This window comes from Typopeltis vanoorti, chromosome 24 (genome assembly GCF_054136105.1).
Source record: "Typopeltis vanoorti isolate ZY-2024b chromosome 24, IOZ_Tvanoo_1.0, whole genome shotgun sequence".
In the NCBI taxonomy this organism is placed as follows: Eukaryota; Metazoa; Arthropoda; class Arachnida; order Uropygi; family Thelyphonidae; genus Typopeltis; species Typopeltis vanoorti.
In genome coordinates this window covers 506997-522517 of record NC_143572.1, presented here as the reverse complement: position 1 = coordinate 522517, position 15521 = coordinate 506997, and the positions used below count along the sequence as shown (strand labels likewise).

The 15521-nt window shown below is 34.3% G+C and overlaps 1 protein-coding gene across 1 annotated transcript in view; it reads left to right on the top strand.

The window, feature by feature from the left end:
• LOC150092879 (uncharacterized) overlaps positions 1-15521 on the top strand; it is a 124644-nt gene that overhangs the window by 7692 nt on the left and 101431 nt on the right. Inside the window, exons 3-10 of the mRNA XM_090414147.1 lie at positions 2599-2852; positions 9200-9262; positions 9491-9601; positions 10877-10989; positions 11147-11202; positions 11662-11714; positions 12836-12954; positions 13978-14116. Of these exons, the coding sequence (XP_090270273.1) occupies positions 2599-2852; positions 9200-9262; positions 9491-9601; positions 10877-10989; positions 11147-11202; positions 11662-11714; positions 12836-12954; positions 13978-14116 (908 nt within the window). The remainder of the gene's footprint in view (positions 1-2598; positions 2853-9199; positions 9263-9490; positions 9602-10876; positions 10990-11146; positions 11203-11661; positions 11715-12835; positions 12955-13977; positions 14117-15521) is intronic.

The window sequence follows — 15521 nt, the reverse complement described above, 5'->3', positions numbered from 1 at the left end:
ACCTCTGTAAAAAGTAACATTAAATTATCAAAATTTGACCTTATCGACCTAATATTAAGGTGATATATATTGAAATTCTTGGATGAATTTATAGTAGTATCAAAAAATTTCTTAACAGAAGTTAAATTATATAGATTTTGCAGTTTACAGGTGTATAAGAATCTAAATTATTCATGTTAAATCCTAAATCCATTATGTTTATATTGCTCCAATTATTCATAGGTAAGATTTAGATTTACTGCCTTCTTTGTCTGAGTTCGTCCGGTGTTTTTATCACTTTAGTGTTGTCGTTCTTTCTCATGAATAGTTTGCCATCTCTTACCCATACATATTTAACTGCACCACTTGCCCTCATTTGTTTTGCTTCATAAAGAAGTTGCTTATTAAGTTTAATCAAGTGTTCATTTATGTAGACGGAAGCGGGTTTTAACTATTCATCAATTTGTTGAGCTGTAATCTTCAGTTTTCTTGCCTCCATCATCCATTTATTTTTAGTAATCTTGCTTTCTAACTGAATAATAACTGGCTTGATGTCGGTTTTTCTGTTAGTGGGTATTCTGTGGACGTGTATGCTACCTTCTTTTTTTACTCCAAGTAGATTTACCAGTCGTTCAGTAATAGTATGCAAATTTTCATTCTGAGCTTCTGGTAGGCCATTTACTTCCATATTCTTCATCCTGGAGCACTGTTGAATTTCATTAACTTCCCATTTCAGATCATTCATTTGAGCTTTTAGTATTTTAGTTTCGTTTTTAGAGCAGAGGTCATTAAATAGCTTTTCATCGAATTCTGCTTTGTTCTTAAGATCTTGAATGCATGCAAAGCTATATTCCAATGATGCCTTCAGATCATTTAATTCTGCTTTAAATAGAGTTTCCATTTATTTTCTTATCGCGTAGTTATCATCTTTAATTTCTATTTTGATGGCATTTAGGTCTTCCAAAACCTGTTCCCTGAATTTTCTTAGGAAAACCCTAACATCAGCTTCTCCGTCATCTTTGATTACTGCCTTGGTTAAATCCAAACCATCATTGCTTCTATTTAGTTTAGTTTGAGTACTAAGGTCATTTTTAGGAGAACTATTAGTACAAATTTGACATTTCCATTTTAATTTCTTGTCCTTAGACATTTTATGAAATTTAGATTCCGCTACTCCTATACATGCAGGATGATAATATTCGCGACATTACAAAAAACATTGAAGTGCTTCGTTTTCATCTATCTTACCTTTACAGCTTTCACAATTAGCGTTGGACATATCTCGACTGTTGACCTTGAAGAAGGATTAATAGGTAAGTCAAGGTGAGAATGACGGTTGACGCAACACGTGGCTTGAATTTTTTGAAGAACTAGTTTACAGGAACCACTGAATCAATTTCGATAATTAATAGTTTTTCATATTACTGAGACAATTGGTTAGAGCACATTTTAAAGGTGATTATATCAACACAATTACTTACATATAAGTATAAGACAGGAGCAAATTTATCAACAAACGTTCACTCTGCGATCCCTAGCACTCAATTTTTTTAATTGAGCGCTAGGGGGCGCACCCCTTGCCCCCTCCTATAAAGTTCTTTCCCGCACCTCCAGTGGAACGAGAAAGGTCTTTATGGGGTATGAGGTATTTTTTATAAATTTTGATTACTTCTTTATGTTATTGTCGTATATAAGTAAAAGTTTATTCTATAATTAATTTTTCAATAACTAAAAAATCTGAATTCCTTTATAATTATTCGTGTTTGAATAATAATATATTACAACTTCTCCCAAACTACCTTGTCTGAGAGGGTGGAGGGATGTTCGCCAGGTTACTAAATTTTATGAGGGATATGAGGGTACTGAAAGTTTGGGAAACACTAGTGTTGATGACATGATCAGATTACTCTAGTCATGTTATATGAGGTGTATGTTCCTTACAGCAGACCGCAGCCGATCTACCAGTCTGTCCTAAGTGAGACAAACCACAAGAGCAAGAAACCTTCAACGACTGCGAGTATTATAATTTAAAAATAGTTCAGCAGATATCAATATTTAAAATTTAATGTAAATTCTTATACACAATCTTCTTCTTCTTCCTCCTCTGCGCTTTTTTCCCGTTTCCATTGCAGGGTCCTTGTGTTACGTAGATACGAGTTTTGTTAGTGCAACTCCCGGCCTGCTTGTCGCCGAGTCTGTGGCTGTGGGGGACGGTTTGCCTGCTTGCGGGATGAAAAACCCTAGATTAACTGGGAGAAAAATCCCTGCTGTCCACGCCCAAGACCGGCTAACTTGGCTCTGGCTGAGAAAGATCTTTAAGCTTATTCTCGTCGACGGGAATCGAACCTAATAATATATTAGGTTCGATACGATACTAGAACTCTCCTTCCCCAGGCATATGGTTGCGAAGCGCATAGCCATTAAGCTGACCGCGCGGACTTATAAATTCTTATACACAATATTTAACATAAACTATTTTATTTTAGTATTTGGACATTAAGAAACAAAATGAATACCAATTTGTTATGCCAAATTCGCGCTGTTAGGGAGTGAATGATCAGGAGCACATTACCTAAGCATCCCTATTAGAAGGTTTACTTCTTTGATTTTTTTTTTCAGGGCGTCGATGAGGTCTACTTCTATGGAATGAATTCAAAGAAAGAATACCTGGTTGCTCAGATATCACGAAGAGGTCACGGGGAAGTGGAGGCATGGCTTCGGTTAACTCTGGCAAACGGAAAGTCTTACGAATTACCAGATAGTGCTAAAGCCTCCGCAGATACTCAGCCACCCTCATTCTCAGCAAAAGGTCTTAAGTTTCAGTGCCTCAGTCCAATGAAAAGATGGCGATTGTTCTTCAATGGGATGTTGAGGTAAGTCACATTACTGAAGGTTCATAGTAATCAGGAGGCAGCGTAATATCTGCTTCACTTTCGGAGTATTTTCTTCACTTTCTGGAAACATGTGATGTATGAAGAAAATTATTATTATTATTATTATTATTATTATTATTATTATTATTATTATTATTATTATTATTATTTAGTAAAGAACTTCTGGAGTTAGACTAATCGTGGAGGTAAGTGGTAGGAAGCAATCTAACATGCACGATATCTACCAAAGCTTTCCTTAAGCTCAGTGAGTGTCTGCGCACTCACAACCTCATCCGGCTAAACACTCCGCTGATCAAGCACTCTCCACGCAAAAAAGTTTTGCTTTAGTCCCTTATGCACAACACCTTTACATTTTCAGCAATGATCTCATCCTTATTCCTTTCTCCTTCTTCAAATCCTTGGAAAAATATTCCTGATTATTCCAGATATTTTCAAATAACATGCAGTTAATCTGTCATCGTAACGAATATTGCATAAATTTTCTAGATTTTGCCGTTTTATCTCCTCTGAACTTGATCCAAGGCATGCTCATCTCCTGGAAATCTTGCAGACCAAATCTGTGCACAGTAGTTCGAATGTGGCTTAATGAACGCTTTATATAGGGGATTGGATAACTCCTTACTTTTATTTCAAATTCTGTTCTTACTATTGTAGCACTTTTCTGTTGCATTTATCATTTTGAAATATGTCCTTTGAACATATTTCAAAATGTGTTCCCATTTCAAAACTTTCTATCCGCAGGCTTCCTATCTGGCTTCCTCTACTCCTCTAATACAATTTAATAATACATGCCTTATATTTTTATATTCAAAAATACAAAACCTTTCATTTATCTTCGTTGAACGTGTACCCAAAAATATACGAAAAATAGTTTTACTTTATTCACGGCAAGAGCCTCTCTTGTTGGGGATAAAAGTATGATGCATACCTTTTGAGATCGAAAATTTTATTTTAGGTAATTTTTATGAGTCTGGTCCTAGCATCGGAGAACATATCAGTAAGTAATTTAGATAACTGTCTCCACTTGGGGAAAATGATCATGTGGTCTTGACTTGGGAGATTGTATTATGTGCTGAATATTCTGTTAAGAAGGATTATATGTGGAATTACATGGCTGGTGATTATCGTATGACAAGATGAGAGGGTTGATGACAAGGTTATGACAAGATGAGAAGCCAGCTTTCAAAAGTGTTGTGGTATGAAAATTTAAAGGGGAGAGATGTTGATGGTGCATGGGAGATTATCAAGAAGTATTTAATTAAAGCTGTATCTGACTGTATTCCCAGAGTCAGGAGGAGGAATCAGGTATTATTAAGATGGATGAATAATATTATTAAGCGAGAGTTGCAGATAAAGAGAAAGTTGTGGTATAAAGAAAAAGGTGATGAACATTCCCATGAGCAGTGCAAGATACAGGAAAGAAGGGTAACCTGAATGGTGAGGAAGGCCAAAGATAATTATGAGAGGAAGCTAGCTGATGTGTCCAAAAAATCCTAAGGAGTTCTTTCGTTATGTGGAAAGTAAAAGGAGGAAAGGATGACTTCGAAAAGTGTTGATGGTAAGGAAATTACAGAAGCTAATCAAATAGCTGAGTTGCTTAGTGATCATTTTGCAAAAGTGTACCATCTTGGTTGTGATATTGCAGTGCTGGAAGTGTCACTGATGAGATTCTAGTGATAGAAGAATTTGAGGTGCTTAGTATATCACAGAACCTTCATGCTAACTCTACCATTGGGTTAGATGGCATATCGACCCATGTTTTAAGGGAATGCTCAAAAGAATTAGCACCCCCTCTAACTTGGCTTTAATTTAAGCCTCGGTTCTGGTTAAGTCCCAATTGAGTGGAAAGAGGGGAAAATTATTCCACTACATAAGGGGTGGGGGGGGGGCTCCAGAACTGAGGAAGCAAATTACATACCAATCAGTATATCGGGAGTGGTGGTCAAGGTTCTGGAGAAATTGATAAAAATTAGAATTCAGGACTGGGTGGACAGCAATATGATACTTGATAAGGGGAAACATGGTTTTGTGAAGAATAGATCTTGCCTTAGCAATTTGCTCACTTTCTATAATGAAGTAACAATGGAGTTGGATAAAGGAAATCCTTTTTCAGTGATCTTCTTGGACTTTGCAAAGGCATTTGACAAGATTACACATGGAACTCTGTTGCATAAATTGGAGCAATGAGTATGGATCCGAGGCTAGTGATTTGGATTAGAGGGGGTGGCTAGTGGATAGATATCAAAGAGTGGTTTATGGTGGAGCGGAGTCCAGTAGAAGGCAGGTGACTAGTGGTGTGCCTCGGGGCTCAGTGCTTGGTCCTCTATTGTATAATTTGTACATCAATGATATTGGGAATAATTTGAAAGGAGATATCCACTTGTTTGCTGATGATGCAAAACTGGGAAGAGCGATAGTTAATCACATGATGTGGATATCTTGCAGGATGACTTAAATAGGCTGACGGTTTGGGCTAAACTAAATGGCTGCCAGTTTAACGTGGCCAAGTGTAAGGTGATGCACTTCGGAAGGATGAGATCACATGTTGTTTATTATATTGATGGAACATAACTGCAGGAAGTTGATGAGGCTAGGGACTTGGGAGTTATTGCGGAACTTAAGTTTCGAGGGCATATTGCAAAGATTACGAAAACTTCACATCAGTTTACATGGTTATTGAGGAACACACTGACAAGCAGGGATAAGAAAGTGATTGTCCCCCTTTATAAAGCATTAATAAGACCTCATTTGGACTATTGTGCACAGATCTGGTCACCTGGATTTCTTGGTGATGTGGAAATGGTGGAAAGGATTCAGAGGCGGGTTACGAAAATTGTTGCAGACCTGTGGGATGTCTCCTACGAAGATAGATTGAAGGTCTGTGGGCTTCAAAAACTAGTTGATAGACGAAGAAGAGGAGTATGATAGAGGCACATAAATTATTAAAAGGGTTTTATAGGATTGATACTGATAACCTTTTTAAGACCAGTGAAGGAAAGGAGAGAACGAGGGGGTCATCCCTGGAGATTGTGTAAGAGTGTGGTTAAGAAGGGTGTTAGGACTAGATTTTTTGCTAGGATCGTTGTAAATGGGTGGAAGGCGTTGGATATCTTGCAGGATGACTTAAATAGGCTGACGGTTTGGGCTAAACTAAATGGCTGCCAGTTTAACGTGGCCCAGATGAAGCATTCACCACCACCAGAGGTGGTGGTGAATGCTTCATCTGTGAATGAGTTTAAGGGGAAGTATGACAGGTATTGTGTGAATAACGGTTATTATATCAATGTTGGGTCTCCTGCGATGAGTCTTTTGACTCCATGGAGGCATCTTATATAATAATAATAATAATATGTTTTTATTTATTATTATTTTTTAAAATAATTATTTTAATTTTTTTATTGATCTCTGAAATATTTACATATATACAATGATCATCTTAAGTAATATTCGGTATATTATTTTACAAGGTTCAGCACTAAGTGCTACATATAATGGGATATCAATAATAATGATGATAACATAGTTTTTTTTTTGCTATTTTTTAAAATAACAATTAGAGTAATAATTTACAAGTACATAGTTCAGAGTTACACAAGTTTTATACTATTACATGTTGTAGTTTACTATATTTTTTCAAAGTTTGAGAAAGTTTGATTATACAACAGTATTTAGACATATGCAATCAAAATATTATATTTCCTAAGTTTCACAAACATACAATGTAACTCATTATTTACATAATTTTTAATAATAAGAATAATTTATTACATTATTTTTTCATGTTACATAGTAATATTATATTATTGATATTATCACATAATAATCAGTATGTTCAGTATCTTCTTTATTGTTATATACTTTACTGACTGTTTTGTTACATAATCTGCATTCTTTGATTATAAGGATTACGTGTAGATGAGTGAGGCAAGTTAATCTCACCTGCTTCGAATCTTGGGTTAGCTTTTATGAAGAGAGTGGGATTTAGTCTTCACTATATGTTGTTGTTACTGTTTATGCATGGGATTTAGGAAGATGCTGGTGATTTGTGATGTGTATATTAGTGTTAATGGTATATTTTCCAGAGTTCGTTTTTTATTGTTCTGTAGTTATCTATTTTTTTTTAAATTTCTTGTTAGGTTGTTCAGTTGCATTGGTATTTTTGTGATCTCACAAAGGAACTGTATGAGTTGTTGAAGGATGTAGAGAGTTGTTGTAGGTCGTGTTATACGATATGTGCCTCTGTTGTTTCGATAGGTGATGTTGAAGTGATTCTTTGTTAGTGTTTCAGGTTTTTAATGCTCATAATAATAATAATAATAATAATAATAATAATAATAATAATAATAATAATAATAATAATAATAAAGTATCCAAAATAAAAGTTTATATTTCGCATGAAAAGTAGGATGGAAACATAAGTGCATAAGTCTAACATAAGTCCTCTCCTCTTAGTTTTCGGAAGTATCTAATTTGCAACTTAAATGCTAAAAAATTTAGAATTATCTAAAGACGAATGTCAAATGCAGTGTGTGTGTGTGTGTGTGTGTGTGTGTGTGTGTGTGTGTGTGTGTGTGTGTGTGTGTGTGTGTCGTATATATAGAACAATTAAGCGTGAGGCGAATTCTCAAATATTAATGCCCACTTGTTTAGACAGATATGGTATTTTTCTCTTATATTCATTATATTTTAACTCAGTATCATTAGGACACTTGGTATATGATTATTGAAATTTTTACATTAATGAATTGAAATCTATCTAAATCAGGAACATTTGGTAGTAATGAAATGTTTTAGATATTAACTGTAGTAATCCACAGAGACTCCGTAGCTCGGTATATTTCACAGAGTCATTTGATTGTTTGGAAAGATCGGTTCGAATTCCGTCTAGAACGCAAAGAACCTTTATAATGGCTTTTCAAGTAAAAGCAAGTTAGTATTTCTTGCAAGCAAGTGGCAGGGCTTTTCATCCATCAAAATAGACAAACCGGAGATAGCATATGCAACTTACATATAGGAATATGTATTTAGTTAGAAGTATAACCACTTTATCCTAATATTATAGTTATGGAAACTAGTTTCGACAGGTTTGGGCTGTGGGCTTTAAGGACCTCTAAATACAGAAGGTTATTAAACTAAAGATACCAAGAAATTATATACTTGGTTTAATACTTTATCGAAGTATAAGCATACAAAGTTTGCTCCTGAAGTATTTTCAAGACTGGGACAACTCGTGGTAAAGGTGGTATGACTTCACATCACTTGCCCTAGTATCTCCCAGAATGGAAAGACATCTCCTTGCGGACATGTATAATGCTATGCATTGTGGGAAAGGTCACTCCCAGACCGGTTTCGACCTTTATTGAGCTCTCCTCAGCGGGAGCCAGACCCAGAGGTGATACCAAGGTTGAAGTAATGCAGAAGTCATAGTTTCCTATACCAGTTGGTATCCCACCTTATTATTAAATTACTCTGGATTAGAGAAAGGTTGGTGGAAGTACTTCCAACAACCTTTCTCTAATACAGAGGATTATTATTAGCGATACAAAATTAACATCTAATTTCATCATCTTTCGAAGTGAAAGAATAAAAGTAGATTAAATTGTAATCTCTGCACTAACTGAAGTTGCATTCATTTGCAGAACAGTTGTAATGATTATGAATGAATACCATGAAGAGGTTGGAACTTTAGCCGATTCTGATCAGTGTGATGTTTCACGGTAATATCATGCAGTAATCAAGAAAAAGATAAATTAATAATCTTGAATTGCCTTCACGGTACAAATACCTCTACGGATACAAGCGATGATTTAGATGCTTCCCTACACAGTGAAAAAGTGCTGTTTGAGCTAACAGAAACATTATGAACGTGAAATAATCTTACGAACTTACCATACAGTAGTCTTTTGAGTGTTTATTGAATTTTTAAAGTATATTTTTTTCTGTAGCGTTTTTTTTTTTTTTTAATATGCTGGATATAATACCCTTATTGAGTACTGCAGTGATTAGTTTCAAAAGTACTGGTTGTAGATGGACAAAAAGTGTAAAAGTGTTATAAGGTCTCTTAACCTGATGTCAGTCTAGAGGCTGGTTTTAGGGTTGAGTTAGGAAAGATCATCTGTCAGTTCAAGTCTGCAGATGGATGGAAAGAAAATAGTTTGATGCTGAAATAACAATAAATTTATTTTTATATTAAAATTCAAGAAATCTTTGATATTCAACAAGAAGTATGATTTTGTCCGCTGTAATTTATGCTGAATATATTAATTAAAATTTTTGTTTCTCTTTAGCAACTGAAGAGTTATAAAAATAATTTTTTTTTGTTGTAGAGAAATAATCGATGGAAGAAAAGATGACACTCAGAACTACGTTCACGTTAAACTGGCTATCATGTAAATATTTAATTCTTTGCTATGGTAAAATGGCTTTTTGATTTTTATGTTATTTTTAAAAAAAGCGAGTTAAATTTAATTTGGCTACTTTTTTAAAGTTTAATACTATTTAAGAAATTCAGTAATTAAGGATAACATTATTTTAAGAAACAAACTACAACGAACCAAGCTTTAACTATGCAGAGAAAAAAAATCAGATTTTCAAATATTTTTTTATTTTTTACCTAGCTGGACTGTATCCTGCACCATTTTTGACTACACCACTGATATTGACTCCACTCTTCTAAGTGAAGCCATGGCTGAAGAGAAATGGGAGGGGTGTTTTCCTCCTCTTTCGCAGTGAGTAATGAATTCTGTTAATCACAACTCCATTATTCTACCAGTAGTACTCATGTAAAAAGACCATCTTACACATAGAACAAGTTTGACTTCTTGTTCAGTCGTAATTAGTTTCTTTGTTTTGACTTTCTCGTGAAGGAGAATCCGTAAAAACTTTAATTTTTTTTTTAATTACAATAAGATTTACACTTACACAAGTGAATTATTTTTCAATGTTGTTCCCCTGGTTTTGATCAGTTTTGCTGCCCTTTTTAATGCCTCCAAGAAATCTCTTTTTCTAGCAGCAGGTCACAATATACACATCTCCTACATCTCTTGATTTCTGTCAAAGTGACGAACTTACAAAGTATTTTTCACTAGCTCGAGCAAGTACAACGTGAAGAACCAAAATATGAAGTTTATGGACTTCTAAATTTATGGACTGATAATATGAAATTTAATGTTGGGAAGGGCATTGTCACGCAGCGCAATACTTTGTGAAACGATTTGAAATGTTCCAAAATGTTTCGATTGACAATAAACCGTCTTCAGTAAAATAAAACCAAACGGATCTCGTTGCCGCTGTGAAAATGAATACGACATTAAATAAGACCGTATTGTGACTGCACCGTTTTACTGTCTAGAATCATTTCCATACTTTGTTATATGATCACACTTTATTTATTTCGTGCATTTCAAAACATCACTTCAAATCTTTTAGAAACAAAACGAATGCTTCAAAATAGAACAATAAACAAAAAGTAAAATAGCTCGACTTAATTTGAAACAGATTCTGGATGCCAATTACATTTCGTCCAGCCTGAAAGGAATTTTTAATATACGTAAAGGGAAGAACAGGAAAAAAAAAAACGAATGGATGCTTAAACCTTTTCCGAAAAGGCGAGTAAACACAAAAAAATTAAGGATTACGAATGTAATTCTTAGATAGTATGAAATATCTTAATGGTATTTCTTCAACCCATACTGCCTTAGAATGGATAAACTCTTATTATTGATCACGGCGAATTAATAAGGCCTGCACGTACTCCTCTGCTTCAGTCACTGAGGGCAAGTATTTATGTGTGCAGATTTTGTGAATGGTAGAAACTGCTACTTTATTAATTCTATATTCACTTCCTATTATTTTTGAACATTGGAAATCCATTGCCAATTTAAAACTCCCTTCTTAATCCTGGTTCCGCAGAGTGTAGGGTAACTCCATGATTTTGTCTATAATTTATTACATTGGCATGTAATTACATTAAATCAATAATAAAAGCTGCTCTTTTGTTATAGATTTATGAAGGCGCTGAATGGATATGAGCAGGCAGGGATGTTTATGGGTACCGTGAGCGTGGACAACGAGGAACACGAGATTTATCTCTGGGGAACACGAGTTCGTTTTCTGGGTCAGTCTCTCTCTATTGGTTTTGTGTTTTTAATTCAGCTTCTTTATATATATATATATATATATATTCATTAAATATTTTTAATGTTTTAAAAATTAATATTTTTAATATATATTTTAATATTCATTAAAACAAGCCCGACCTCTGTATTCCACAGGTATTTCAAATTACCTGGACGGAGGTCATTTTAAAGAAATTTATGGATTTTTCAAGGTAAGTACGTTGTTTAGCTTGTAGTTTCATAAATATTGATGCTTTGTTATATATGATTAGATATAGAATTTTGAATAAAGTTCCTAACACTACCAAAAAACCTGAATTTCAAAGGGATATGTGATAGCGTCAATAAACGTAGCTAATAACAATAATGATAGCATTTTATTACAAATGTGAAAGTGCACGTTGCAGATTTTTGAAGCTCTATATGGAATTGCGTTAATGTTATAATTTGTTGGATCATGATCGTCTTCATTTAGCGAAGCAGTGCCATGTGATCTAGATAAAACATCTTGATTGCTTTTATTGTTTAATATTTTAAAAATGTGGCCGTCATCCAATAATTTAGGATACTTGTGAAATATATATAAACTATGTATGTATGAACTGAAATAGCGTTCATTCGCCGAAATGATATTGACATTTGCTAATTCATTATTATATTTGTGCTTGCAGAATGGCAGCGTTGTTCATATTGGCGAACTAAGCCTCCCTCGACTGGTTAAGAGGTAAGCAGTTGAATTATACTATATATATATAGCGTTATGAGCATAATAAAGGAAACGAAAACTTTGTAGATGAGTCCGAACTTATTATATTTTAACCCGCCTGAATGAATTACATTCAGATGTTACAGTTATCTGTACAGAATCTAATTTCTCACAGTCCATCTTGAAACGATTTCACTTTTTCTAAACATTAGTAGACTTAACATGCCTGAGGTTCGTATTATTTCATGACTTGTTGATAGGCTGATTCAAGTGATGGGATCAGTTAAAACATTTTATTTATCTTATGTACGCATTTCAGAACTACTTCAGTTTTATAAAGTTTTCTTTCTTTCATTTGCGAAAATTTCTTACTGAGAAGAGACTATCGGATGATATAATAGGAAATGATATCAGTAACATCAAGATTACTTATTTTGGCAGCATTACAATAATGATTATTGTGGATTAAAACGGAATTAAAGGAGAACGGGAACTACAGGTTTTTTTTTTTTAAGCTTAAAAGATACCATTTCTTTTGTACACTACTAGAATATCAATGCAAACAAGGTAAATAATCAACGTGCATTAAAACAGTCATTAAGGTTAATTATGTTTAGATTTTATAATCACTATAATAGCTTTTTATCGAATTTATGCGTTAATCAATCGAATGTTATTCTCTACTACTGTCGCATTCGTGAACTGAATCACGTGATTTTGACTAGTATAAACTAGTCAATGTGTATTTTGCTAGTAGTTTTTCATTAATTAATGCGGTTCACTGAATGAAGTGGAATACATCCCTATATCTTTATAAGGAGGTACTTAGTACAAAGTCAGATATTTGCATGAGATACAAAATAAACAGCGACAGAAACGTAACTTTAACCCAATGCACATGTTCCAACAGGTCCTAGCATAATTTAGAAATAAATCAGTGTTTTTTTTTTTTTAATTTTCTCGGAACATTCATAGCATTTGCGCAGATGAAAAATTCTCTAAAAGAAGTGATGTGTTATTTATAATTTACCAAGAGAATCTAGAATTTACCGATGATTGATTGTTTTGAAATCGTTTAGTGGAAATTACTGTCGTTCGCTAATTTTTATGGGAACAATTTTTCTCATTTTTATTTTCAGTCTGAAATTTGGATCCGTCTTACAGTCCGACAGTTGCATTTATCCCATTCGCAAATGCACTTGGAAAACAACTGAGAAGAACAGAGAATTTACGGATTTTAAAAGTTCCTTCTGGGCGGGTAAAGCTGTCAGATTTTTATAAAATTTCATGTGTTAGATTTTATACAGAACCACATTACAAAGTTATAAACGACTTGTTTTTTAATCTGATTTAGAGTACTTTTCCTTGTTATCTTTTAAAAGCGTGGTTGATATAAGTAATTTTCTAACAGAACTTCGACGCGAGTCATACAGCCCATTACGTACAAATTGTAACAGCGTTACAATTTATAACAGTGTTACAAATTGCTACAAATTGTAACGGGCAGCTAACAATGTTAGCTGCCCGTTAAATATTATAATACAACAAAATTCTTACTAAAATAAACATTAACTACAGGAAGATAAATCATCTGCTTTCAATTATAAACCTCCGGTTAATTCAAACATCATTCATGCAGATATTCGATACACCTGTAGTAGGCGACTACAAGTATAGCGTTGATGTCTGTGGTCGCACTCATCTGGATGGCCATCACTAAGTCAAACCGGCGTCCTTTCAATTTCGTTTTCGATTACAAAAAAGGAAGCTTGCCCTTACCAAATCCTGCTAATACGGTGGGTGTTATGGACCCTTCCATGAATGCCGAAGAAGACAATCGGCATTGTTTTATCTCAAGAGCTGTTGTGGTGGAGACGTCGGCGATCGCCATTCCATGCTCCGCTTTGTTTCCGGGTAGTATTGGAACCACCATAGTTCATCACTAGTCGCGATTTTCTCTGAAATAGTACGATATTGACACGAAGCACAACATCATTCCACTGAAAGAGCATCGCTGCTAGAACTAATGAAGCTATCGCAATGCGCACGTGCTCTTTGGAAAGAGTGCAAGTATATCGTTTTAATCGCTTGCTCTTTGAAAAGAGCACAAGAAGTTAAAATGATGTAAGTCCGAAAAAATCTGTCTTGTTATTTAACAGACACACTGGTTATCATGAAATATATTTATTTAGCTGATTATGAGATGTTTTAAAATGCCTTTGAGGTTAAGCAACCAGAATTCCGCAGAATATTTTGTTCAACTCACTTTTTTCTTTTCAAGGAAGCAGATCTTACGAAATGACTGCTAAACGTTTCACTTCAATTCCCGAGGCGAAAAGTGACGAAGCATTTCAGCAGAGTGTGAACCAGGTTACACTCCAATTAAATTCGCTTACTGGTCAAGGAGTGATGATAGAAGGGTAAGTAGAGAGACTTTTTTACAGTAAAGACTGAATATTTTCATTCATAAACAACTTTAATAAGCCTAAAATAAAATATTTTATTTATAAGTTAGTAAATATAATTTCGAGCCAATACATATCACGTATGCGTATTTAAATTTAAACTTATATACATTCCCACTATTTAGGATCCATATTCATTTTAGTGCAATCAGCGAGCATCATTAAGGTGTAATTATTAAGACATCCCACCTTCCACATGAGTTATGAGAGAAGAAACCATTTGGAATACAGTATAACGTCATACAACTGTCACGTAAAACATTTTTAAAAATTGCCATTTATTATGCGTGTATTTTAAGATGCACCACTTCATCGAAACTCCGAATTCTTAATTTGCTGTTAATTGAAAAAATCAAAAGACATAAATAGTGGCGCATAACATATTTATATTAATATGTTCCAGCTTTATAGTTACCAAATATATGTTGTATGTGCTTATGCTTGCTAATATGTCTTCTTTTTATGTAAATCCCATTCAGTAATCCAGAAAACTAAATTTCTCTGACCTTGTGAAGAAAACACAGATTAGTGTCAAATAAAATAACTGGGAGGTATCGTATATTGTACTTGTTGATACAGCTTGTATTTTGTTAGCGTACATTGCATTTGTTGACGTGTTTTGGTGATTATTTTTAAACAATCTACACTTTGGTTTTATGACAGATATTCGTTGTTAAACGATCAGAAGTGTGTTATTTCAATTATTTGGCGAGAAACTCCTCCGGGTATTCGTTTCGCTAAGCCTAACTGAATGGCCATTACGATATGGCCTATCGTTAGAGTTGACCTATCTCGGTATACCTATACCGGATTCTCGGTACTTAATTAGTTATGTATATAGTGCTTAATTATTTTATTATATTTGTTTTCTGTTGTTGAACAATATAAGAAGTGAGTAATCATATTTATTCCGAAAAAGATGGGAATCCAGAAAGTTTTTTTTAAAAATGGAAGAATTACAAACTCAATTTGTTAGCTGCTTTTGATCAGTTTTGTTTCCAGCGAAACTCTAGTTGATGTGTTTGAGGGCTTTAGCCTGAAGTCTCACAAATTGTGCTGTCTGCATGCGGTCCGTTCTTTGTTCACAGCTTATTTCTCGAAAATAATTGTAACATCCCATCGAGATTCTCAAAGATATCATATATGCATATCAGATGTGATATATCTGATAAGCAGTAGAAAAAACAGAAAGCATTACAGATTTGTCTGCAACTCCAGCTTTGGAGTGTTTGAAGATATTAGTAAGCGGCAATGGCGGACAGAAATGTCTGTCAAAAGTTATCAGCGGGAAATAATCCATGAATGTTGGGTTCCGTACCTCGGCCAAACAGGGTCAACCTGATTTCTCTGTTTTCACTCA